The 24,156-nt window shown below is 50.3% G+C and overlaps 1 protein-coding gene across 1 annotated transcript; it reads left to right on the top strand.

Moving 5' to 3' along the window:
* Window positions 1-4,603: 4,603 nt before the first annotated feature.
* ECSCR (endothelial cell surface expressed chemotaxis and apoptosis regulator) lies at window positions 4,604-23,726 on the top strand (the record flags this gene model as incomplete). The annotated part of the gene is made up of 9 exons (XM_008935788.1): window positions 4,604-4,661; window positions 14,528-14,569; window positions 16,985-17,098; window positions 17,433-17,480; window positions 19,439-19,516; window positions 20,062-20,160; window positions 21,169-21,267; window positions 21,848-21,884; window positions 23,627-23,726. Coding segments are annotated over exons 1-9 (675 nt in total), but the record flags the coding sequence as incomplete, so codon positions are not given.
* Between the last annotated feature and the right edge of the window lie 430 nt (window positions 23,727-24,156).

Here is a 24,156-nt window from a genome sequence, read left to right as displayed (position 1 = left end):
AGGATGGTGGGCACCTGCCATGTCAGAAGTACCTCCAGAACCTGGAGGAACAGGTGAAAGACTCCATTTCTTGTTCAGCAGTGTGCAGAGGCATCTGTGCTGGGGACACAGCTGAGGCCACGGATGGGGCTTCTCTGGTCTGGGATGGGGAGGGGAGAGGCACAAACACTATTTTGACTCCTGGGACTATTCAGCTGAATAAATCCTTGAGGGTGATCCCACCAGAGGCCGTGCTCCCTCCCCAGGAAACTGTCTTCTGAGTCCATGCACTGAAGACAGGCTTTGATGTCAAGCTTCCACGGAATGAGGAAAAACTGAGTCAAATTTCTTCTCCACAGAAATGCCCAGCACTTCTAGCAGCAGAAAGACTCCCCAGGGCTGAGCAGGTCACCATGGTCTGCTACCACCAGGAGCCTTGCAGTGCTCAGGGTGATGTTTCACTCCTCCATCTGCTCCCTCTGTGCCACCTCAACAAGCTTCTGCCCAGGGTGACCAAGCCACATCAATACCCAAAGCCAGCCCCACCACTGCCCCCTCCTCAGCTGGGATGTGCCCTGCTGCTCCCAAAGCTGAAATCATCCAAGTCTCCAGGTGCCCAGGCAGAGCTTCCCTTGGCACGGGGACAGCAGACAGCGATGGGGACAAAGAAGATGACCACAATGAAGATGACCTCAGGTGTCAGCACCCCTGCCATCGTGCAGGGAGATGTAACAGGCTCCACCCACACGTTCCTCCACCACTGCCAAAACCTGGAGATGTCCAACCAGCTGCACGGGGTGGCTGATGTGCTAGTAGCACCAGTCCTGCCTCCGCCATGTCACCTCGCCCCTCTGCCCGACCTCCACTGCATGACTGGACACACTGTCCCCTGCAGCTGCCTCCACCACAGCAACTCCACCACGGGCTCAGGTGCTGCCTCCTCCCCTCTGGCTGTTTGAGCCCGCCGCCCAGGCTGGCAGGAGGCAGGACAATGTCTCAACCTTGAGAAGGGGGCAAGGAGGCTGTGGCATGGATGAGAAGAGGGGCTGGTGGCTTTTCTGTGCCGTCTAAATGGCATAAAGGGGACACTGCGTGCAGAAACCTCTTTGATCCAGAAAATGATTCCAGATGATGCAACTTCCAGCTCCTGCCAAAGGGCTGAGCATCCGCCCAGAGCTCCCCAGCAGGGGCAGGGACCCAGACACCTCTCCTGGGCACTCCCAGACAGTGTGGGACAGGTTAGACAGAGGCAAGAAAAAACAGCTGCTAATGCTGTCCCACGTAGGCTGGCCCAGCCCCAGAGCCTGAGCTGAGGGTCCAGCTCTTGCCTGGGGACTGTGGTCGCCCTGGGCTGGACTTCTGTTGGCTGATGATAAGTCGCTGCAGTGTCACAACCTTCTACCTGATCCTACCTGAGGAGAGACACAATCCCAGGGAGCTACAGCCTCCACGGGTGGGAACCAGCAAGTCTTGGGCTAAGCTAACCTCCCAGTCACTGTTTTTCCAGAAGGACATGGTCCCTGGAGCCGCACCCAGGTGGCCCTGAGCCTTGTCACAGGTACGTGATCTCAATGACATTGGGCTCAGTGCTCCCACAGGGAAGGTGGTGCTTGCAGGGACACTGGCAGCTCACATCCATGCCACCCAGCTTCTTCTGGGAGCCCAGCTCCTTCCAGTCCATGAGGTGCACCCCACTGTCCAGGTCCTGCGGCATGGGCTCGTGGTAGAGGGTGATCTGGACGGTGCGGAGGTGAGGGCCGTAGTGCACCACGAGGATGATGAAGACGGCCAAAAGGACAAAGATGAGGACGATCACGGAGATCATGGGCAAGGCATCGGATTTCCTTGTCACACTCCTCACCACGGAGGTGGGAGTGAAGGCGGCTGCCTCCTGGGGCTCGGGCTGTCTCAGCTGGCTGCTGGGTGCAGAGGTGTTCATGGCTGAGCAGGCTGGCCTGGGACAGGGAAACGTGGGGTGGAAAGGGGTGAGCACTGAGCAGCAGTCGTCTGATGTCCTTACCTCCTGCCCTCGGGTCGGCAGCTCACTGCCTGCACTTGCAGCTGCTGGGGGATAGGACTGTCCTGTAAATGCCACCTCCCTCGGGCTTGTGGGACAGGATAAATTGTGGTGGTTGTAGCTGGGGCTGTTGGGATGGTGCCCTGGACATGTTCAGCTAGGGAAGTGATGCCCTGCGTTCCCTTGTCCTGGGCACCTTTGGCATGGGGGGGGTCTTCCCTCCCCACTGCCCCTCGCTCCCCAGCATCAGGACTGATGGGAACAGGGAGCCTTCCACCCTCCCTTCCTCACCTCAGCCCCACAGTACTAATCCAAACCCCAAGCCCCATGGGGACCTCCCTGGGAGACCCAACCCCATCCAAACACACCCCGAGGCCACAAAACCCCACAGGAGCCAGCATGGGGGGCAGTGGGAAGGAGAGGGGGAAGGAGAACCCCCCCCAGCCCCACAGGGGTACCTTGGGGTCCCTCCTGCATGGGAACCATCATCTCCAGTGGCCAGGCTGGGAAGCTGAAGGTAGGACCAGTAGTAAAAAAAGAACCTTTCCAGAATGGTTCTCTGGTGTAGGTGCAGCCAGACTCACCTTGTGGCTGCCACGTCACGTCAGGTCACCTCACGCCTCCCACCCGGGATTCTCCGGGGCAGAGGAGGAAGGAGGGCAGGAGACGTGCTCCCTGACCTAGCCCAGTGCCACATCATCGCCGCCGCCGCCGCCGCCCCCTCCCTGGCGCGGGAGAGGAGGGGAAAATCCCTCCTCTCACCCGTTGCAAGACAAGTGCCCTTTTGTTCAGGCAGAGGCACCTACCACCCCTTCAGCTGCAGCCCTCGGGCACCTGGCTGCAGGAAACTTCCCTCCTCCCACCCCTTCGGCTTCCAACCGAGCACAGTCAAGAAACTGGTGTGAAAAAAATCACCGCCTCTGCCACCCACGGTGACCCCCAGCACAGCCCAGAGCAGAGCAGAGGGATCCTCTGGATTTTTAGCCATCACAAATCATCTCTCCCCATTTCTCCATCCCCAGGCAACACTGCTCTTACCTGGAGGCTCTCAGCAGGGAAGCTGGGGGGAATATCTGGACTCTGTCTTTCCTGCACATGGGAAGGAGAGGATGGGAAATGCCTCTTCCCCCATCCCTCTGAGCATCCAGAAGAGATTTGGTCGCACGTTAGAGAGCTTCTGGGAATTTGCACTCATCCCAGGATTCAGTAAAGCCTTAATCTAAAGCGTAATCTCTGAGCATCACATCTGTGCGAAAGAGAGAAGCTGGAGGGGGAGGCTGCTGACAGAGGGTCTGTGAAAGCACAGGCTGATGTGGGGCGCCAGCAGCTTTTGGCCTGATAGGCTGCTGGGGATTTTGGAGGTGTCTGAGGAGACCCACTGAAACACAATAAGCTGTGCAGAGCACAGGAGATGTCTCCCTCCATTCTTCCTACCGTCTCCTGGCCATGGGAAGCCAGGACCTTGCCAGCAGCAGAAGACAGACGCTTGCTGTGCTCCAGGCAGTGAAGGAGCAGCTCTGTGGCCCTTGGCCTTGCTCTGTGGCTTTCCAGGGGACTGTGGTAGGGAGCTGGACCAGCCCCTTGAGCCAGGAGACACAATCCTGTAGATTTGCATCTCCAACATCAACACGGACCCTCCAAGATAGGCAGGCGCGGGAGCCTTTCCCACACGGGGACAGTAAGACCCTTCTCCCCCCACAAACACCCCTTCACATCCAGCATGGGGCAATTTGTTTCCTCTGAAGTTCAAACTGTGCCGGGGATGGGCAGACAGACAGAATCTGCATAGACAAGTGCATCATAAGGTTGGGGCCAAGAAATCAATTGCCCTGAACCCCTTGGGCTGGAAAGGGGCAGAACCAGCCCAATTTTCCAGTTCCTCTGCTTGTCAAGGAACCAGGGTAAGGGTAATTTAAAGCCTGACACGTGCTGTATGTCCCAGGGGAAGGATGCTGCTGCTAGCTGGAAAATAGCATCCCAAAGCCAGCATCCCAAAAGCAGCACATCCTAGTGCCCAGACTCATTGGAGCTGCGTCGGGAAGCCCAGGGCACAGCGCAGCACCAGCTGCTGAACTACCATGGCCCCACGAGAAGCAAATATTTCCAAATCTCCTTGGAGACATTAAGAAATCCCCTCTCGAGTGGGAGGGGAGGACAGGCTCCTCCAGCAGCTCTTAGTGCGGGAAGGACTGAGGCACCAGCAGCCCTCACGGGTCTGATGGGGATCGGACCTGAGGGGCACAGCCGCACTTCATACAAAGCACCTCCCAAAAAAAAACCCAGGCACCATAAAGAAGCTGCAGGGGCCCAAAGCAGGCCAGGTCCACTGTGAGGCTTCTCTCCCAACGGCTGTGGGAGCCAAATCCCCCAACACACTGATGGCGAGGTTTCCTCTGCTGTCGTGGCGAATGATGTCTCACATCCTCTCCAACCATAATGGGCAAAAAAAAACACAGTTCCCCTGTGGATTCAGCCCGTTTCCTTCTATTCTTTAACAGGAAGCTCTGTGAGAGTCAGCCTGGGCAGGCAAATTGCTCCTCACCCTCTCGTCCCTCCCGGGATGGACAGAGCCTCAGCGGGGCTGTGGAGCCACAAGCCGCCGAGAAGATGCTGGCTCCATCCACCCATCCCCTCCTCTGGCTGTTCGGCTGCGTGCTGTTCCGAGGTGAGGTGCTCCACTCGCACGTCGAGGAGGGGGAAGCACTGCCGGGTGGGGGGACTTGGGGAGCCTGTTCCATTGGGGAGACCAAAGGGAACGGGTTTGAGTGTGTAGGAGCCGCCATCGAAGAGCTCGGCCTTTAAATCCAGGGGTGGTAGGAGTCAGGCTGCTGGGAAAAAAATGTGGCCGTACCAGGTTTAAAGGGTTTATTTGACAGTGTTGAAATAAATGAACTCGTTTCCTGGTTAACAGAAGGAGTGTCTCTGTGAAGGGCTGTGATGCTGAGGGGTTTTGCAGTGACTTGTGTCAAATAAGCACAAAGGTGGAATATTTAAATGTACAGGACATCATTTACCTCCAAGCCTTTTTTTTCCCTTGGCTGATTTTATGTTTTCTTCTCATTGATTTAAATACAAAAAGTCACGTGCAAGACTCGTGCAGGACGCACCTCATCCTTATTGTAAGAATTCTGCTCCTCTGTGGCAATTCTGCTTTGGCTTCTCTTTCCCATGTGAGTGGTGCTGTGGGATGAAGGAACCAGTTTCCTGCTCCGCAGGGTGACAGGTTGTTTTTTCCTGCATCATCAGGCACCTCTTGTGTTGCTGACAGCTGTAGTAGCTAGGAGCTGGAAAGCATTTGGAGGAGTATTTCCCTGTATTGCCAGTAATTTCTCCAGTATTTCCCTGGAGGAAGCCTCCAGGGTTCTGCTGCTTCTAATAGACAACCACCTAAAAATAATATCTTCCATCCAAAGTTTTTATCATTAAAGCATAGAAGTTGCATACAGTTGGATAACAGCCACTGAGCTGGTAGCAATGTGATTTTTAGAAGGCAGAAGAGATAGAAACCAGTCCAGTCAGTAGCTGTGTAATTCTGAGCAGCAGTCCACCACCATCCACCTGTTTCCACACAGGCCTTTTATTCTTTTTTGGTTTGGTTTCCACTTTGCACAAGATCATTCATTTATTAATGAATTTATTATTCATTTTAACTTCTGCACTCTCACAGGTATTTCTAAAGGGAGGTTCAAATACTGTTATTTTGAAATTGCCAAAGTGGGAAGTTTTGGACTATTTCCAACTTGGTTTTCCTCCCCCAGAAACACTTCACAGAAAATTTGTCCAAACAAACCTCTTCCTATGAACAGTTTCCATTGAAATGGGCAGGCATTTTCCAGACAAAAGATTTCCACTGAAAAATTCCTCCTCGAAGCTGGTGAGAACCCAGCAGGATTTTCCCACTGTTGGTCACTCCATCCACTGCTCTCTTTATTTGTGCCACAGCCAGTGGGTGGATAACACCACAAGAAGCACAGAATATTGAAAGTAGATAAATAGGCCAATATATGTATTTTTATATAATCAGAAACATGGGTGCAGCTAAACGACAGACACTGAGCTACCAGCATACCCTCCAGACACATTACTTGCACCCTTAAAGCAGGGCATCCAGAGCATCCTAGAGCTGATTCCTTGGCCAAAAGGGAGAGGCCAGTGCAAGCCTGACCTGCTGAAGAAGGAAGAGAAAGTGGGAGGTGGTCAGGAGAAATGTTTGTTCACAAAACAAACTGCTCCCTTCTAGTAACATGAAACCCCACAGATGACTCTACAAAGCCAACTGAGGTGGCCAGAGACAGTTTCCAGGAATTATGTCTCATTTACAATAGGTGAGTCAACAACAGGTGTCCTTGGAGGGGAGAGTGCTGGTAACCCAACACCAGGAACGCTCCTGCTGGGAAAGCCAAGGCGTGGGCTTAAGCCCAAGGCTGAAAAAAGGAGCTCTGTGCCTTGCGTAGCACCAGCAAAAGGCACCGTTGCCCAACCTGGCCTAGGAAGTCTCAGAGGGGCCCATTCAGCATGACCCAACCACCACAACAAGGAGGAATCGCCCAGTCAGTCTTTGTTGTGGAGAGTCTTTTTTTGTAGAGGGGGCTGTTTTTCCCTTTGAGCTGAATCACCCCAGAACAGGAGAAAGGAGCAAAGTCCCCTCTTGTATCTCTGGCTGTGGTGGTGTTTGAAGAAATAAAAGTTTTAAGGAGACTTTGTCCCTAATGAAGGTTTCTAGTGAGACTTGCTACAAACCTGAGGAAACACCAAGGATGGGGTCAAACGTCGTTGCTTTACTAGCAGTTGGGTTTCACAGCTTAGGGAGACTCTTCTTACCCCCTGCTCATGAGAAACCACTGGTTTGGGACCCAGTTCTCTGAGATCAAGGTTTCTCTGGTGTGGGACACAGGGGTGGGACAGGGACATCATAGTAGAGAAGCACAGCTGGTGGCTTGGTCTTGCCACCCCACATAAAGAGGAGGCAGAGAGAGCTCATGTGGAGCTGTTTGTGGCAGCACTGTGGGTCCATGGAGATGTGGAGAATGTTCATTCACACTCCAGAGCAAGCCAGGCAAACCTTTCTGGCACTGGGGACAGCTATCTGGGCAAGAGAGGGGATGCAAGGTGGGTCTCCTCTACCTTTCCCACCATCACCAGGTACAACTGCAGTCTCTGCAAGCTCCCAAGGGCAGAAGAGCTCTGGGTGAGCAGCTCCAGATGTACAATTCAATAAGATCCTCTCGTACGTTAGCCAGAAGTGACCCTGGAGTTGCTAAAAATCTTGGAATCCCACTGAAAGGAGCGTGCTTGGAGAGGAAGGAGAAGCATGTCACAGCTGATGGGGACACAGGACCACTGGATTTTGTGGCTGCTACTTACACAGCCACGTAACAGCCCCTGTGCCTTGTTTCCCCAGGTATGAAATAGGGGTGATACAATGACCTCCTCCATAAACTGCTTTGAAGTGTGGGAATAAAGCATAGGTGATCTCACCAGGGTCACCCACCTAGAATCTGGGCTGAGGTGAAGCTTTGCCCTCCTTCTAGCTGCTGCTTCAGGGGGACTCAGCACTCCAGGCAGCAGCTGCCCAGTGCTTCCCTGAGCACCAAGGTGCTGCAATAGCTGCAGCCAGGCAGGGGTGTCCTTCAGCCACTCCCCTGGGGTTCAAGCCTTAAGGAGACTTAAGAGAAGTAGCAAGAACAGGAATTATGAGAAGCCCCTGAGCCACCAGCCCCTTACACACCTGAATCACAAGGTGGGAGCAGATCATGGTGGTCCATGATCACCACACAGCCTGGCTGCTACCAGCAAGCCCTAAATAAACCTGAGGGGTCTTGGGTTTACTGGAAAGAAGAAGAAATTTGTGAATAAGCTTGGAAACGGCAAAGACCCTCCATGAAATTGAGGGAAGCTAAAGGTGTCTGGTAGGCACCTACCGCTGATCCACCACATCGGCTGTGCTGCTGCAGGGGATGGTGACATAGGTGCTGTCATCGCCCACACCGTGGGGACACCTTTCTGGGGGTGTAGTGTACATGAAAATACAGCAGCTCATCTCCTGGAGCACACAACATTTGAACAAAAAGAATCAGAACCATAGAAAGAAACATAGAACGGTTTGGGCTGGAAGGGACCTTAAGGATCTAGTTCCAACTCTCCAGCCACCAGCAGGGACACCTCCCACTAAAGTGGGTTGCTCAAAGCCCTGTCAAACCTGATTTTCAACACTTCCAGGGATGGGGCATCCACAGCTTCTCTGGGAAACCTGTTCCAGTGTCTCACCACCCTCACAGTGAAGAATTTCTCCCTTATAACTACTGCAAATCTCCCCTCTTTCAGTTTAAAACCATTATCCTTCATCCTACCACTACATTCCCTGATTAAAGTTGCTCCCCATCTCTCTTATCTGCCCCCTTGAGGCACTGAAAGGCCACTAGAAGGTCTCCCTGGAGCCTTCTCCAGGCTGACCAGCCCCAACTCTCTCAGCCTGACCTCACACACACTGCTAAGGAGGACCTACGGGGTGAGCTGTAGAACAGCAGGACCTTGGCTGGCAGCCTCAGCACTGCTGAGTTCGCCTGCGACTCATGACACTTCCTCTGTTCCTCAGTTTCCCCACCTACAGAAAACAAAGCTGAGATGATGCTACCCCTCCCCTCTGTAAGGTGCTTTGAGGTCTGCTGATGAATAATATCAACTTCTATTTTTAAACTGTAGATAGCCAAAAAAAATCACACACTGGGCTCCAGCTCCCAAGCCTGGATGGGTGGTGCCCTCATCTTTCGTTTGGCTGGACATGGACATGACTCCTCCTCCAAATCCCCAGAGCCAGGGTAGAAGCCTATGAGCAGTGTAGCCAGGAGAAGGGCAGAACCCAGAGGGACCAGGAGCAAACACAGAGCTCTAAAACAAGTTTCTGTGAGGAAACTGGAACCACTGAGCAGCTGGGAGGGTGATGGTGCAAGGAGCCTGATGGATCAGTTTACCCCCCAAAAAAAACACGGAGCAGGGGTGGTGCAGCCAGGAGAAAAGCCACGCTGCTCAGTTCTTCTAGGAGCAAGCAGTTGTGGTAGAACCAGACCCCAGCACATGCGGTGCTGAGGCTCCGTGCACGTGGTTGCCCCACGTTGTTTGTCTCCCAGCTTGTTTTCGACATTCAAGTGGTTTTTAATTGACTTCTGCCAAGATTTGCTTCCAGAACAGCTCAGCAGAGAGGAGCACAGAGCGTGATGCTCGGGGAGGATGCCCAGGCCTGGGTACGGCCCTTGATGAGGGGCAGAGGAAGACTAAGATTAATTTTAATTGCTGACGAGATCCGGGTTTAGTACCTGGCTCTCTCAACTTTCCATAACACTTGGGCTGAATCATTGCAATTCAGAAACACTTGGCAGTGAGCTGCCAACCCCCCCAGCCCTATCCCCCCCCCCTCCGATGTCATTTGGGAATTAGAGGCTTAAATACCTCTGTGGATCTGAGACCTGATTTAGGCTGCCAGTTATCCAGCCTGAATCACGACACAATTTCATAGAATTGTTTGGGTTGGAAGGGATCATCTTCCACCTTACCTGTTCTGCTGCAAGACCCTCAAGCCAGGAGCACCTTTTTTAAGCACTTAATAAAATAGGACCTAGGCTTTTGTAGAGCTCTCTGCTTTCCAAGTGTCCTAATACAGGATTTTATTTTTTTTTTCATGTAAAGATACTAAGAACTGGGTGTTGTTGCTCTCTGGTGCCTCAGCAGCTGCTGCGTTTCACCCAGGAAACAGCTGCCCTTGCATTAAGCAGCTGGTGTGTTTTTGTCATGGCTCGTTTGACACAAGTCCAAATATATGAATTGAAAAGTCTAATTTTAGGTCTCTTTTCTGAAAGCATGTGTCTGTGCAACCTGCAAGTAGAGGCTGCATGGTGTCACAGGGGCTCTGCAGCTCCCTGGCGTATGATGTGCTACTTGGGGACAGGCAGGACATCTCCACATCTCCCCCAGAACTGCCAGGGGAGGAGAAGGGTCCAGGGTTACATGTCATCAGAGATAAATGGTCCTTCTCCATCACCAGTTCTGAGCGAATGGGACCAGTCCTGGTCCCTGTGCCTTCACATCAGTGCCAGAGAACCTCCCCTGTGACTCCATCCCTCTACAAATACAGACTGGACAACGCAAGCCCTTCTCAAACCTCACCTAGACCCTCCTGAAGCATTTCCAGCACCTGGAGCAAGTCTCTGCTACAGCAGTGCTGCTACATGGAGGCTCTGATGGAAAGTTTGGGGGTTTTAAATGTCAGTGCCTCTCTTTTGTCAGCAGCTGGAGAAAACGCTCTTTAAATGATCACCAGAAATGATACCCAAGCAGAAATACCTAAAATTCACCTTTTTTTTGGGGGGGAAGGGTTAAATTGTTCTCTTTTTGTGCTGAGAGCTGCTGGCTCTGGGAACATCTCTGAGAAGGCTCCACGGAAAGACCCCTCTGCTCTCAGTCTAACCCTCACACCCAACCTCACAGAAGCAGTTCTGCAAATAACAGAAATGTGTGTTCTGCAAATAGAAATCCTGCAAATAGAAATTGGGCAAATAACAGAAATCCAAGGTTCCTCTGCTCATGCCTGGGAAAAATTAACTGAAAAGCAACTGGTACTGAGTCAGAGCAGAAAGACACCTGCAGCCCTATGGCTCTGGTGGACAGTTAGGAAATTCTCATTAGAGCAAGAGCAGAAAGCCTTATTTCCCACCATAAATCCCTCGGTGAGCTCCCCGTCTCCACCCAGCATGGCACAATCTGGCTCTAAATCCCTTGCCCCCCAGCACAACAAATCTCTTGGCTCTGTGGTGAGCGGCCGGGAGGGCCTGGATGTTTATTGTGCTTCCAGCTGCCCCGGCCACGTCCCGATTCTCCGTGTCAGCTGCTTATCCAGCCAGGGCTCTCCAGGGCTGGGCGTGGGGCCGAGCTGGCAGCAGCACCGGGAGGAAATGGTTTCCAGCACCGTTTGCACGAGGGTCCCCCCGGGGGTCTCCCCACGGGAGCTTTTCTGTCCCTGCCCATCCTGCTGCCTGGCCCCATGCTGTGACTTGGGTCTCCTCCTGCTTTCAGCACAGTCATCCCCTTCCGATGTAATTCAGTCAGGGTGCTAAGAACCTTCTCTGGAAGAAAACATCTCATAGAAGCAGACTTTTGATTATTTGAGTTGGCAGGGAAGGCATAACAAGCAACAGGGGCCCGAAGGCAGAGCCAGACATGCTCTGCTTTGGAATAACGTGTTGTTGTGGTTAGAGAAGCCAGAGACATTCATCCCTGAGCAAAGCACCAAAAAGGGCATCTCCATCCCTTGGACTCCTCACAGCAAGACCAGTCACTTCTCTGCAGCAAAGCTCAAACATGGTAGTCCAAGGCAAGCATCCACTTGGCCAGGTGAACTCCAGAGAATGAGTACTGGAAAAAAAGCTCTGCTTATTCATCTCATTTACAATAACCCCAAGGTTTAGTTTTGCAAGTGGAGAGCTCCTCTCTGGTGTGACCTTCAGCGGAGGGCTGAGCTGTGGTGGAAGAAAGTGTTGAGTACAATCCTTTCTTTTGTCCTGCTGCCAGAGATGCTGGATCCAGCCCATGGGATGGTCCCATCAGGGATGGTAGGACGGGGCAATGTCAACCCCCTTGCCCTCAGCTACCTCCCATCCCTAGAGGCTCAGTTCAAGCTCTCAGATTTCTCATCAGCTGCACTAATAATGCTGGAATAAATGGCCAGCTCAGCACCTTCCCCTCTGACAAAGACTAAGTGTAGTCAATAGCTCTTTCTTCAGCAATTCTTGATACTTTCACATACCATGTACACTAAAAAGCACCTGTGATAGTTTCAAGAAGAAAATGTGTTACAAGCAGGTACTCCTCCCCATGGGAAAACAAGACAATGGCTTCTGCAAGGGAATTTTGGAGAAAGAGAGCTGTTTGAGCTTGGCAGCTGCTAGAGAATATTGGCCCCCATGATGATCTCAGCACGTTATTTTCTGTGCTGAATGTATAGTGTATTTTAAAGCATTTGTAAGCCAACGTCCAGAAATTGTGTTGTGAAGCTGTTCAAGAAAAGGAAACCCAGCAACAAACGGAAAACTTGGCCAGCTCTTGGGGTCGATGGCCCAAGGCACTGTCAGTTAGTTCTCCATGGAGTCAGCCAGGTCCCTGGGGAGCAGGCAGTGCCCCATAGTGTCCCAGGGAACAGGGCTATGAAGGAATGCATCCCCTGTCCTCAAAAAAACCATCTTTACCTCTTTAAGAAGGGCAACTACGTGCCCAAAAGATCTTTTTTTCCATTATATTAATTGATTTAGTAAGTGATGCTGCAGTTGTCTATAATCCTGTCTATGTCACTAGACTGATGCTCATCTAACGTGCTCTTAAAACCTTCAGAGAAGGATACCTCATAATTATCCTACAAAATCCCTCCTAGAAACTCATTATCCTTATCTCAAGGCAGTTTGCTACTGCCCTACCTACTTTTTCCTTGCTGGAGTTAAAAGTCCTTGTTTTCTGGTCCTGTTCCCAAGGGATTTAGAAAACCAAGTAGAGCTTTCCTCTCTCTGTAATTAAAGATCTGATCCTGTCTCCTCTTTCATGGACTAAACAAGGCAGTTTTGACAGCCAGCTGCTCAGTAAGCTAGAAAAGAAAAGCAGGGAAAAGATCTGAGAAGCCAAGTCTGATTTTCACAGCGAAATTCTATCTGGAAAGACACCACATTTTATTATGTATTCACCGTGGTTTACACACTGTTTTGGTTCCTGTTTGGCTGAGATCATTGTCATAAAGCCCCAGACAAAGGAAAAATTAAAAAAAAAAAAAAAAAAAAAAAAAGGCAGCTCCAACGCAGTTAGAGGAGAACAAGGAGATCAGTCAGGAGCTCACTACACCCAGACAGTCCTGAGGGGTGGGCTCTGAGCCAAGCCCTGATAACCCACAGACACTGGATCCCAAAGATCTAATTCCAGATACACACCACTGTCATTCATCTGACCCTTTCGGACACCTGCGGCACAGGCACCTGCCGCAGAGTTCACCACCTACGGCTCCTCTGAGGCTCCTGGTACAAAATGGGCTATTGCAGGCTCCTCTAGCCACAGCTAGAGTAAGATGGAAATCTGAAATAGGTACGGGAAGGTACAGATAGGAATAGGATTTTGGAAGGGTCTGGTCCTCTCTTTGGTGAGAAAAGAGCCTGGAGATGAGGCCTCTTGCAGGCTGGCTCACGGAGATGTGAAGCAGCAGGGGAAGGAACCTCGTGTCCAGGGAGGACAGGTTCTGGCTCAAAGTGGGTGCACAAGCACTGCCCTGCTCTGGTTCATGGTGTGTTGCCCGACGTCCTCTCCTGCTACCCCTCAGGGCACAGCATCCTGCAAAGGCACAGCACCTCACCACAGAGCTCTGCAGCAGTGGAGCTGCACGACACGGGATGTGACTTGGGGACGGGCTTTCATGGTCATGGTTGGGTGGTGGTTGGACTTGATGATCTTAGAGGTCTTTTCCAACCTTAATGATTCTGTGAATCTATGACATTACCAGGATTCAGCCGTTCCTGCTGTCCCTTTTTGTCCAAAATCTTTAGCTCTCATGGGACTCTGGCAAAATGGATCACTGGTGGGATGAGATTCAGATGGTTTCTGTAGCTGTAACGTAATTTCTTTCATCAGTCTTAACTACAGGCAGCACCAGGATCGCCAGCAACATCTATTTAAGAACACCAGTCAGGATGTGCCTTTTCAAAACCACAGACTCAATGTCACCTTTTCAAAGTTAAAAAGGTTGGGTTAGATTCGAGCATTTAAAGTGCATTTACATTTTCCACTTCTTGTCCCCAAGTATTGGAACAGGACGTTTCCTTTTCCTGTTTTAAATGGCAGCATTTTTAATTGGCATCTCCTCTAATCATAGGACTCCAGGAGCTGGGGCTTAAAGAAAAACACCAGGGATCCTGAGAGTAGACAACACAGGGGATTGGTGCAGGGATGCTTTGTCAGAAATCCAAACGAAAAACTAAAAAACAATCAAACAAAAACACGTTTCATTTGAGAAACAAGGGACTAAGTGCAACACCTACAACCCTGGGAGAGCAAAGCCCTTCCTGGAGCCACGGTGCTGCCCACCACTGCCAGGGAAAGCAGCTCTGAGTTAGACCCCGAGCTGCAGCCTCCTCCTTGTGTCCACAGACTTACGTGGCCACAAGGCTTCAGCCAGCTTCCCAGGATGCAAATACCCAGGATAGAGGATCAGAAGTAGGAGACAGGAAGGAAAAACAGTCTCATTGGTTCCTGGAAGCCTTGGCAAACCTTATCCATCCACACCTGAGGAGAGAAGGGGGGTCTGATTTGCCAGTCCATGGACACCCGCTTCAAAGATGCTTCACTGGAGATTGTTCCATGGTTTTCTTTCTTCTTTGGGGGAAAATGTGTATTTCAAAGTCATTCTTTCCGAAGCTGAGGAAAACCCAAACCACACAACCAGCAAGAACACCAGTGCATTCATGACAGTCACAGATTAGCTCCACTAATATTCTCATGCTTTCATTTCAGGTACTACAACCTCCACAGACCCCACCATCCACCTTGTAACAGGTACCTCCTGGGTTGTGATCTCCTTTATAAGTCTCCTTGGATGTGGATGCACATGCCCATGTGGGGATGCAAATGGAGATCCCACAAATAAGAACGAGATTCAAAATTCCCATCCACTGAAGCACCTTCTCCCAGGACACTGCGCTGTCCATCTCTGCCCACCCCATCCATCACCACTTCCCCCTAGATCTCCAGGGGCCATGGAGAGCACTGCGCCCCAGAGGATGACCTTGCCTGGCTCCCTTTTTTGGCAGGAAGAGAGCAATGTAGTGTTCCAGGAAGCCTAGTGAATGCAGAGGGATCCTGTCCCATCCTTGCTCCCTGTTTCTCCAGCTGTTTCCTGGCAGGTGGCATGCTCTCCTCCACAGATCCTCATCACTTAGGTCCCTTTGCCCACAGGTCCCTCCAGCCACACCAGTGACAAACCCTCTCCTTCACATCCCTTGCCCGCATCACCCTTTCAGCTCTCACTGGCTACAGTGGCCCCTGCCCAGCCCATCCTTCAGCCCTCCCACCAACAAGGAGCACATGTGGAAGACGTCACCTCCATGTCTCTCTCCTTGTGTTGCAGGTCAATCCCAACCAACGCCACACAGCCCTGAAGTAAAGAACCACACCTCAGGTAACACGCATCTGGAGACCTAATGGTGCAGCTCAGGGGCATCCTGGCTTGTAACTGGTCTGACCTTCAGTCCAGCTGGGCCACCCAGCAATAAATGGGGCGGTGCAGCAGCAGGTTAGATGAGAACAGTGGTGGGGAAGAAGGAAATTTTGTGGTGTAAGGGCTTCTGCTCCAGCCAGCTCACCCAAGAGGACTCAAGGCACAGAGATGAGCAAGAACAGGGAAAAATCACTAAATGGAACAGGGATCAGCAGTGTCAGCAGGTCACAATCCCAGGAAACCCCCGGGTTTGCATCTCATGTGCACAAAGGGTGCAACTGCCCAGAGCCCAGGAGCCAGGCTGGGCAGTGGCCATGTTGCCACATCCTCCTACCTGGCACCACCCACTCTGTCCATACAGCAGGTCAACACGGAATCACAGAATCACAGAATGGTTCAGGCTGGGAGGGACCTTAAAAAACATCTAGTTCCAACCCCCCTGCCATGGGCAGGGACACCTCCCGCTAGCTCACGTTACTCAAAGCCCCATCCAACCTGGTCTTGAACACCTCTAGTGATGGAGCTTCCACAGTTTCCTGGGCAAGCTGTGTCAGGGTCTCACCACCCTCAGAGTGTAGAACTCCTTCCTAATTTCTAATCTAAATCTCCTCTATTTCAGTTTGAAGCCATTACTCTCATCCTACCACTACAAGCCCTTGTAAAAAGTCCCTCCTCAGCTTTCTTGTAGGCCCTGTTCAGATACTGGAAGGCCCCCAGAAGGTCTCCCCAGCTGGAGCCTTCTCCTCTGCAGGCTGCCCAAGCTCAACTCTCTCCTGCTGGGCTCCCAGCAGAGGGGTTCCCCCCTTGGGTCATTGCTGGGGCTCCTCTGGCCCCGCTCCAGCAGGTCCCTGTCTCTGCTGTGCTGAGGACTCCAGAGCTGCCCCAGCACTGCAGGGGGGTCTCCCCAGAGTGGGGCAGAGGGGCAGGATCCCCTCCCTGCCCTGCTGCCCACGCTGCTGGGGGACAGCCCAGGCTGCTGGGCTGCTGGGCTGCACTCGCACATTGCAGATCCCCAGTTTTCCTAGAGGAAAAGTGGAAGCATGAAGAGGCTTGTCCTAAACTGCACAAGGTTTGTGTCAGCACAAGGACTGAACACGGCCTTAGCCCTTATTCCATTATTCATGCTGGGGTTTTGCTTTGTTACCTACCTTCATGGAAACAGAAATCACTTATAAGGACAGAAAAATATTTAGAATTAGTATGAACCACCGTGGAGTTCCCTTTATTCTCTTTTTTCTGTCATCCCTCTCTGCTGAAACCAGCTTCAGGACACTACCACATGTAGGTGGTCACAGAAGCCCTGGAAGCAGGCGCAGTGAAGCGTTTGCAGAAAGTTGTATTTTTTGGTCTGAGATCTCAAAAAGATCTCAGACTGTGCTTCCATGCCATGCAAAGAAAAGAAACTTATTCCTCAGTTCAAATATTTTGGTGAAGCATTTGGTCAAAACGGGGAAAATAACCACTCCAACCCTAAAACCATTTTCACTCTTTTCTCATTTTTACTGGAAAGCTAAGAGAAGCCTAGACAAGGAACTTGCCCATAAATTCCAAGCTGGTGATCCACTCTTCCTTGCAGAGGGCTTGTTGAAAGGTTTTTTCCCCCCACATCGTGCTCTGGATCATGCCCTTGCTATGGAGCTTTGGGTAGCAGGTTGAGGAAGATGACAGAGCCCCATGGCCTCCTCCAAGCTGTTTCTGAGCAGAGCCTGCAAGTAAGCAGAGCTCTCTGAAGTAACTCTACACTTGTTTTACAGCACCTTCTGTAAAATCAACACCACCAGCCAACTTGAATCTCACCACCATGGTTCAGGCTACTACAGACAGATCTTCCTCCACCTCTGCAACACTGCCAGTGATGACTGTGAGAGGTAAGTACAGAAAACTCAGATTTTTGCTCAGGCAGGACCTGCTTATGCATCCCTCCTTATCCAAGCAAAACTGGGGGCATCAGAGAGACTGGGCTGTTCCACACCATGCTACTGATTCAGCAGGTTTTGAATCACTTTGAGTCTTTGCTACAAGAGCAGCTCATTCCAGCCCCCCAAAAGCACAGGGCTGGATGTTTGAATCTTGTTGTTTGTTTGGAGGGGAAGTCTCACGCAAACATTTTTTTATATCCCATAGAAACCCAACAGCTCTCCATAGCACAATTAGTAGCAGCTTCAAGAGTTAATTTTTCTTTCCCACATTGTCTTTCCCCAGATGAAAAGTCTACTGGAAGCAGAAGCACAGCAGCTTCACCAACTCAAGGTACTTTGTCCTCTTATAGGGTAACAATAAGCTTAGAGAATTTCACAGCAATTAGCTCTACTTGGTTCATGTGGTGCAGGTTATCTAAGCACTGATCTTTGGGTTGAGCCATCTAACCTTGGGTTGAGCCATCTGTAACACCAAAAATCATGTCTGGTATCATTATAAGCAGCGATAAAACACAAGTCCAAATGCATTTAATGTCCTCTGCCTTGGGTGAACTTGGACAGCTTAAAGATTGATCTATGTTCAGGAAAATAGAGCCCTTTTAACACATTTTTTAACAAAAAAAAAAAAAAAAATTGCTTTTGACAGTTTGCTTAACCCAGCCTGTAAGGAAAAATCAGTGAATTCAGTAAGAGTCTTCTCAGAATAAGGGCAGCATCCAAGAGAGTGAGAAGGCTGAAATCTGGCAACTGAGCTGATTCTGCAGTAGAGGTTCAGCCTCAAACATCTGCAATGGTCAAGACAGAAACTGCTCTGCCTCTCCAAGTACCTCTCAGATCTTCTGTAATGCAAGCAAGGTTAAAAATCCATGGTCAGCTCTGCCTGCACAGATGTCCAACCAGCATGCCTGTGCCCAGCTACGCCAAGAGCCCTTTGCATCAGAGCAAGCTGCCATTAATTATAACCCTGCTTTAGAGCTGAAAAGCTCCATACGTCTTTGACTGGAGAAACGTTGCTGACGCTTCCAAAAGCGAGGTGTCCTGTTGTGTGAGACCAAATATTTCCCAGGGATGGGGTATACATGCCAGGCTCAGCAATCCACAGCTTCTGCCCACCGCCTGTGGCTAGAGGAACAATTTCAGGATGAAACAAAGGGTTTGATGACTGGTGAAAAAACGGCACAGCAGTAAGTCCCTGCTTCTCAGGACTGTTCTGCTCCGTGTTGTCACCTGCTTCAGAACCAGTCAGATTGGTTATTTCATACCTTTTCCCCTTTTCATACCATTCACCTTTTTTCTTCTGATTTTTGGCAAAATTACATTCCAAAACAGTGAAGTTTTCTGCAAGACAGGGACTCCAGTTTCAGCTGCACACCCTGTGGCCCACTGCAGAGTGCCAGGACCTGTTCCACACTCCTCCAGGCAGCATGTGCTTTTGGCCAGCAGTGCTATTGGGAAAGTGGGGATGGGAAAGGAGCAGAGAAGATCTTACTTGACCTACAGATGATCTTCTGAAGCTCTAAAGTGTAATTTTTTAGTCCCCTGACAGGGCCTGTAGCTGTTCATTAAGGTCACTGCAGATAATCTGGCTGTTCAAAACACATCCAGGAGGCAGCAAAGGGGTTTTTTTTTCTTCTGTACAAGTGAAACACCTAGTCTAGCTTTAAATTTGCTTGCCCTGGAAGCAGCTGCCACAAACCCAATAGCTTCATATAAGCTAGTTCATCCCTCTGAGAACTGGAGTCCTTGCTGGAACAAACCTCTACACTGCCACAGCTAGACTACATATGGCGTACAAGTTAGCTCATCTCAAACTATTTTAATTACTTCTAGATAACCCAGGGCAGCATACCCACTAATTCCAGCTCCAAGGACAAGCAGAACAGTCAGTCCACACCCATATTCTGCAGAATTTCTTCTCCTAAACAGCTTTTGGGTTTTTTTTTTTTAGAAGCCTCCATGTTTGTGAGCAATAGGAAATCTATAACCTTCTCAGTTCACTCTTCCAGTATTCAGCTGCTGTATCTGCCCCAAAACTGCATCTGGGACCGCAGAACCTGAAGAGTTGATACAACAGTATTTGAAGTTTGATTCCCTGAGTTTTTATTTGGACACAGAAAATAGTACAAAGTGTGTTTAGTGGGAAGGTTTTAGCCCAAGTACGAATTCCAGCAGTATGAATATCACCAGCACTACTGTGAATCCATTCTCCTCTCCAACATGTCCATTAATTCTTTTGGCTGTTAGATGACAGCCAAGGACAAGACTTAAATTCTGTGTTTCTCTGTGCAGGTCAAGAGCCCAAGGGAAGTGAGAGTACCACACCACCAGCAACTCAAGGTGCTTTCTCCTTTCTCATGCCAAGAGATAGTTACTGCTAGGTATTTTATAGACCTTTCCACAGCCAACAGCAAAGCCATAATACCGATGTCTTCAAGGCAGCACAGCGAACAGCCAAAGAGCATCCGAGAGATGCTGTTGAAAAGCTAGCTCCACAGAAGCAGCACTGTGGGGCAACATGGTTGGGCCTGGGAAGAGTGGTTTTGAGTCACAGCAGGAAAGGTGGCAGTATGGCAAAAGGCTGTAAAATGAGAGAGATGGGACAAGCCTCCAGCTCAAACCTCCTGCCAGATCAGTCCTTCACCTGCCACGCTAGGCTTCCTCACTACAGCCTCAGCAGAAGACACTGTGGGTGTTCTTAGGCTGTTGATCAAAGGGGCCACACCAAGGCAATTCAATTCCCACAGAGCTCCAGGTCACTCTGCTATTAACTTTGATGGGGCTGACCAGGATCCAAGGTTATTCTCCTCAATAAAATGCAAGTGCGAGTTAGGTCCTCTAGCATAGCTGGGAATCCTCTTCCCACTCTCGGAAGAAAGACTTTTATATAACACTACCTTTTCCACCTCTTGTAGGCACCTCAGATCCCGTCACTCCAACATCAAAGCCTTCTGGCAACTTGCCTGTGCCCACTCCAACAGATGATAAATCACCACTGACAGTGGCAGCTTTTGGTAAGGAGAGGACGGGGGTCTGTTTTGCCAGGCTGTGCTGTTTTGGACACCCAGTTTCAAGGATGTTTCCCTGCATATGGCTTCATGGTTTTCTTCTTCAGCATGCCTGATCCTGGAGTTTTCAGAATGCAAGGAGAAACGCTTGAGGAAAAGACTTGCCACCATCAATAAAGCACCTAATAAATGCTCCCAGACGTGCCCAGTGTACAAGGGACAGACAGTCTGAAAATCAGTCATAGTTTTGATCCCACACCTGAGCTTGGGATCTTGCTCCTAGCACCAGTGTTTGCCCCAGCTTCATGGTAGGACAAGACCTGGCAGAAATCTTCCCATGCTTTACCTTGATTTCTCTGACAGGTCTAGCATAAATATGCTTCCTCCTGGGAGCTCAGACATTTTTTTTTTCCCTGTTGGGATTGCATTCCCACCCTGCCTTATAGCCTCCCCCTGTACAGCTGGACCCGGCTTGGCAGGAGGCAAGCAAGTCCTCCACAGCCTTCAGACTGTGGAAAGATGGAGCAAGAGATGCCACACCTTAACCTGGCAACAGATTTGAAGATAGGCATAGGGTATATTTAAGACACCCACTCTGTCTTGGGCTATACTGTCCCTCTCCTCCATGAAGACAAGCATAAACCCCAATTTTCTATCACACTATAGGAAAAAGTGTTATTTCATGAGCGGTTTTAAATTAACTTCACAAGTATCCTCCAAGGGAAGCCACAAGAAGTCCTGACACAGTCTAGCAGGACAAGATTCCTATGCAAAGAACAGTTTGATTTCTTGAGGCCTGATGTCAGAATCAAATCTGCACAGGGCCACTGACACCGGTCAGAACAAGTTGCCCAGAGAGGTTGGTAGAATCCCCATCTCTGGAAACAATCCAGGTCAGGTTGGCTGGGGCTCTGAGCAGCCTGCTCTAGTTGAAGACATCAGTCAAAGTCTCTCTGCTGCCTCAGAAGTTACGTTGTCCTATCAGTCACAGCCAGTTCTTTCCTCCATCCCCAGGTGTCATCAGCTTCATAGTTATCCTGATAGTGGTTGTGATCATTCTGGTCAGCGTGGTCAGCCTGAGGTTCAAGTGCAACCGCTCAAAGGACTCTGAAGGTAATTGCCTGGCAAGATGTCCCTTTCCCTAACCAAAAAGCCATCAGTTTCCATGTCAGTTGGGCAATTCCTAAAAGATGCTTTTAGAAGGCTTACACAGTGGGGAGGTTTTGAAGCCAAACTGGAACACAGCCCTTAGGAAGGTCGTGTGACCCCCTCTTCAGAGCCCAAGCGCAGACCCATCTGCTCAGGGAAACAATCTCAACTTTGCTGCAGTGAAACGTGCATATTTGCAGAGGTGGGCAGCAGAAGTCACAGAGTTTAACACTCGTTTTCCCTGGGAATCCCGTTTCCCACTGAGCAATGCCCACCAGAGGGCGAGGCTGGTCCACAGCACGACAGGAGACCAAGGGATGCTAGTGACTAGCCAGGCAGCAGAGCATTCCGTCCTTCCTGGAGGTCACCTGAATTGAGGAATTTTCTCTGCTCAACCCTCGGATGTCCCCCGTGGTGTCTCTAACCTCGCCTGGATTTCATTTAGAACCCTGTACAATGTCATTCTGAATATAGCTGACTGATTTTATTGCTTGGCTGGGATGTTTTCTCCCCTGTACATCACCAACTGCTTTTCTCCTTCCAGACAAACAGAAACCAGGGACCTCGATGGTATCTGAAAGGTAAGGCTGCTGGCACAACTCACATCCTATTGAAAGTGCTTCTTTTATTCCAGGACTAATTCTAGCAAGGAAAAGTGCCTACTTTAGTTATTCCAGGTGAAGGAAACATTTTAAGACATCTTCAAGACAGGTAAATAACAAAAATCAGCTCTGACAGCACCTCATCCTCTGCCTGATGGAGTCAGAGGTAGAAATTCAATATTTAGGGGCTTTGTTTCAAAGCTGCACTGATATCAGTGAAGACTCATCCCCATCCAAAAGCAGTTTGCTTGTCTGTCTTTGCCTAGATAGAGACTTGAAGTCTAAACTTGGGGTTTTGGATCTCAAAGCCATCTCAGTGAGATGAGATAAGACCAGATCCCTAAAAACATCTTCCAAGACACGTATTACTGTCATGTAGCAAAAACAGGATAAGGGGGGGCCAGTCCAGAGCCCTTTGGAAGAGAAGCACCAAGCAGAGAACGGTCTGAACCCCACGGTCCATCACTGTGACCCAAGAATAGAGGCTGCACGTGGCAAAGGAGCAGGAAACGAGAGTTGGAAGGGACCAAGTTGCTCCTACTTTTCCATCTGATGGTTTCCTGCCAAAGTTACAAGCCCCGCTTTGGAATGAGGCAAGAGACACAGGGAGCAGAGTCTTGAAATATTTAGGTGGCAAATTTGCATCAACATCAGTGGCCCGCAAATACCCTTAATGAGCATGATGGAAGTGATCTGAATGTAATGGTTTGAAACCTGCTGCCCCTGGTGGGTGGAGATCTGAAACCCTAAACCAGGTACAAGCCTGAATGAAAGGGGCGTACACCTGTCCTATTCCCACTCCCCTTTTCCTGTCTTCGGGACTTCCTGCCAAGGTCTATAAAAAGGGGAGAAAGGCACGCCTCTTCCTCTTCTTCCTCTTGCTCTCTTGCTCTGGCTCTTGCTCCTTTGACCTTGTTCCTGGGCGCACGCTGCTCTGCTGCTCCCTGTGCTACACGTGGCCGTGGCCATCTTGGAGACCTGGGCCTGATCTACAGACTCTTCCCTGCCTCCATCCACGTCCAAGGATTGTGCATCCAGCTTCAATCCACCTCAATCCAGTGAGATCCAGCACCGGGGCGCCTTAGCACAACCTCTGGGTTTTGTATATTTGGAAGTTTAATCTTCCTTGCCTTGTTGTTCCTACAACCCCCCTTTCCTGTTAAACCCCTTCCCTTCTCCCTTTCTGTTTCCTGTTAAATAATATATTCATTTTGTTAATTTTCAATTTGGTGCAAGGTTTTCATTACCCCTGCCTTCCTTATTTACCTCTCTGTCTGGGAAACTGAGGGATAAGGGAGGTGGGACACAATTCTGCCTTCTAACCGGGACAGAACACTGAAGCAGGACATATCAGAGCAGAGGACTGTGCCCCTGAGCCACCCTGATCCCCAAAGCCCCCCAGTCTCCACTGGCACCAGATCCAAACTGCTCCTCGGTCCTGCCTACAAGAGGTGACACAGGTGACAACGGTGCTTTCCGCTGTGCAAACCACACTCAAGTTCATCTGAACGTGCTGCTCAGTTCCCCAAACCCCTCTTCAGAGAGGGGATGGGGAACCTGGCACCAAGGATGGGCCTGAAGCAGGACAGCAGCTCACAGGGCAGAAGAAGTCAGCTCTGGTCCTGTGTACCAGCCTGGCCCATCTGCCTCCCGTTGTGGGCACAGAAACTCGCCTCTCCTGTTTTCCAGAGGAGTTAATGACCACCTTCTCTTCTCAACAGCTGCTCGGCGGGCCCAGGCCAGAAGGATAATAGCATCACTCTGATCTCCATGAAGAACATCAACACGAACAACAGCAGGAGCTACCCACCATCAGAAAAGGTTTCCCTTTTATGCCTTCCTTTTTAGAGAGCTAGCTGGGGACAATTTCTCTGGCTGGGTAAGAGTGTGGCTTTGAGGTATTTATTTGTTCTCCTACCTTCAGAAAGTTTATAAAAAAACAGCTGTTATCAAACTCCTAAAGATCCAAGCTGGTTCCAGCAAGCCTGGTGAAAAGTTTGGGTGCCCATCTCAGGTTTATCCAGGCTGCCTGAGCTCAAGGTGTCAGGTACACCTCATGTGTGTAGGTGCCATCCCCTAGAGCCAGACATCAGAGCTAGAATGTTTTGCCATTCAATGAAGAGGTCAATGAGCTAACCTCTGAGAAGTCAAGGTCTGACCCTCTAGTCCAAGCTTACCCTCCTGTGCTCCACAGGTGATGTTGAAGCACACTCCTACCCACACTCTCAGATCCACCCCACACAAGTAATTC

This window comes from Merops nubicus, unplaced genomic scaffold (genome assembly GCF_000691845.1).
Source record: "Merops nubicus isolate BGI_N331 unplaced genomic scaffold, ASM69184v1 scaffold16442, whole genome shotgun sequence".
In the NCBI taxonomy this organism is placed as follows: Eukaryota; Metazoa; Chordata; class Aves; order Coraciiformes; family Meropidae; genus Merops; species Merops nubicus.
The sequence above is the reverse complement of the archived record's forward strand: the minus strand, read 5'-3'. Positions and strand labels throughout refer to the sequence as shown.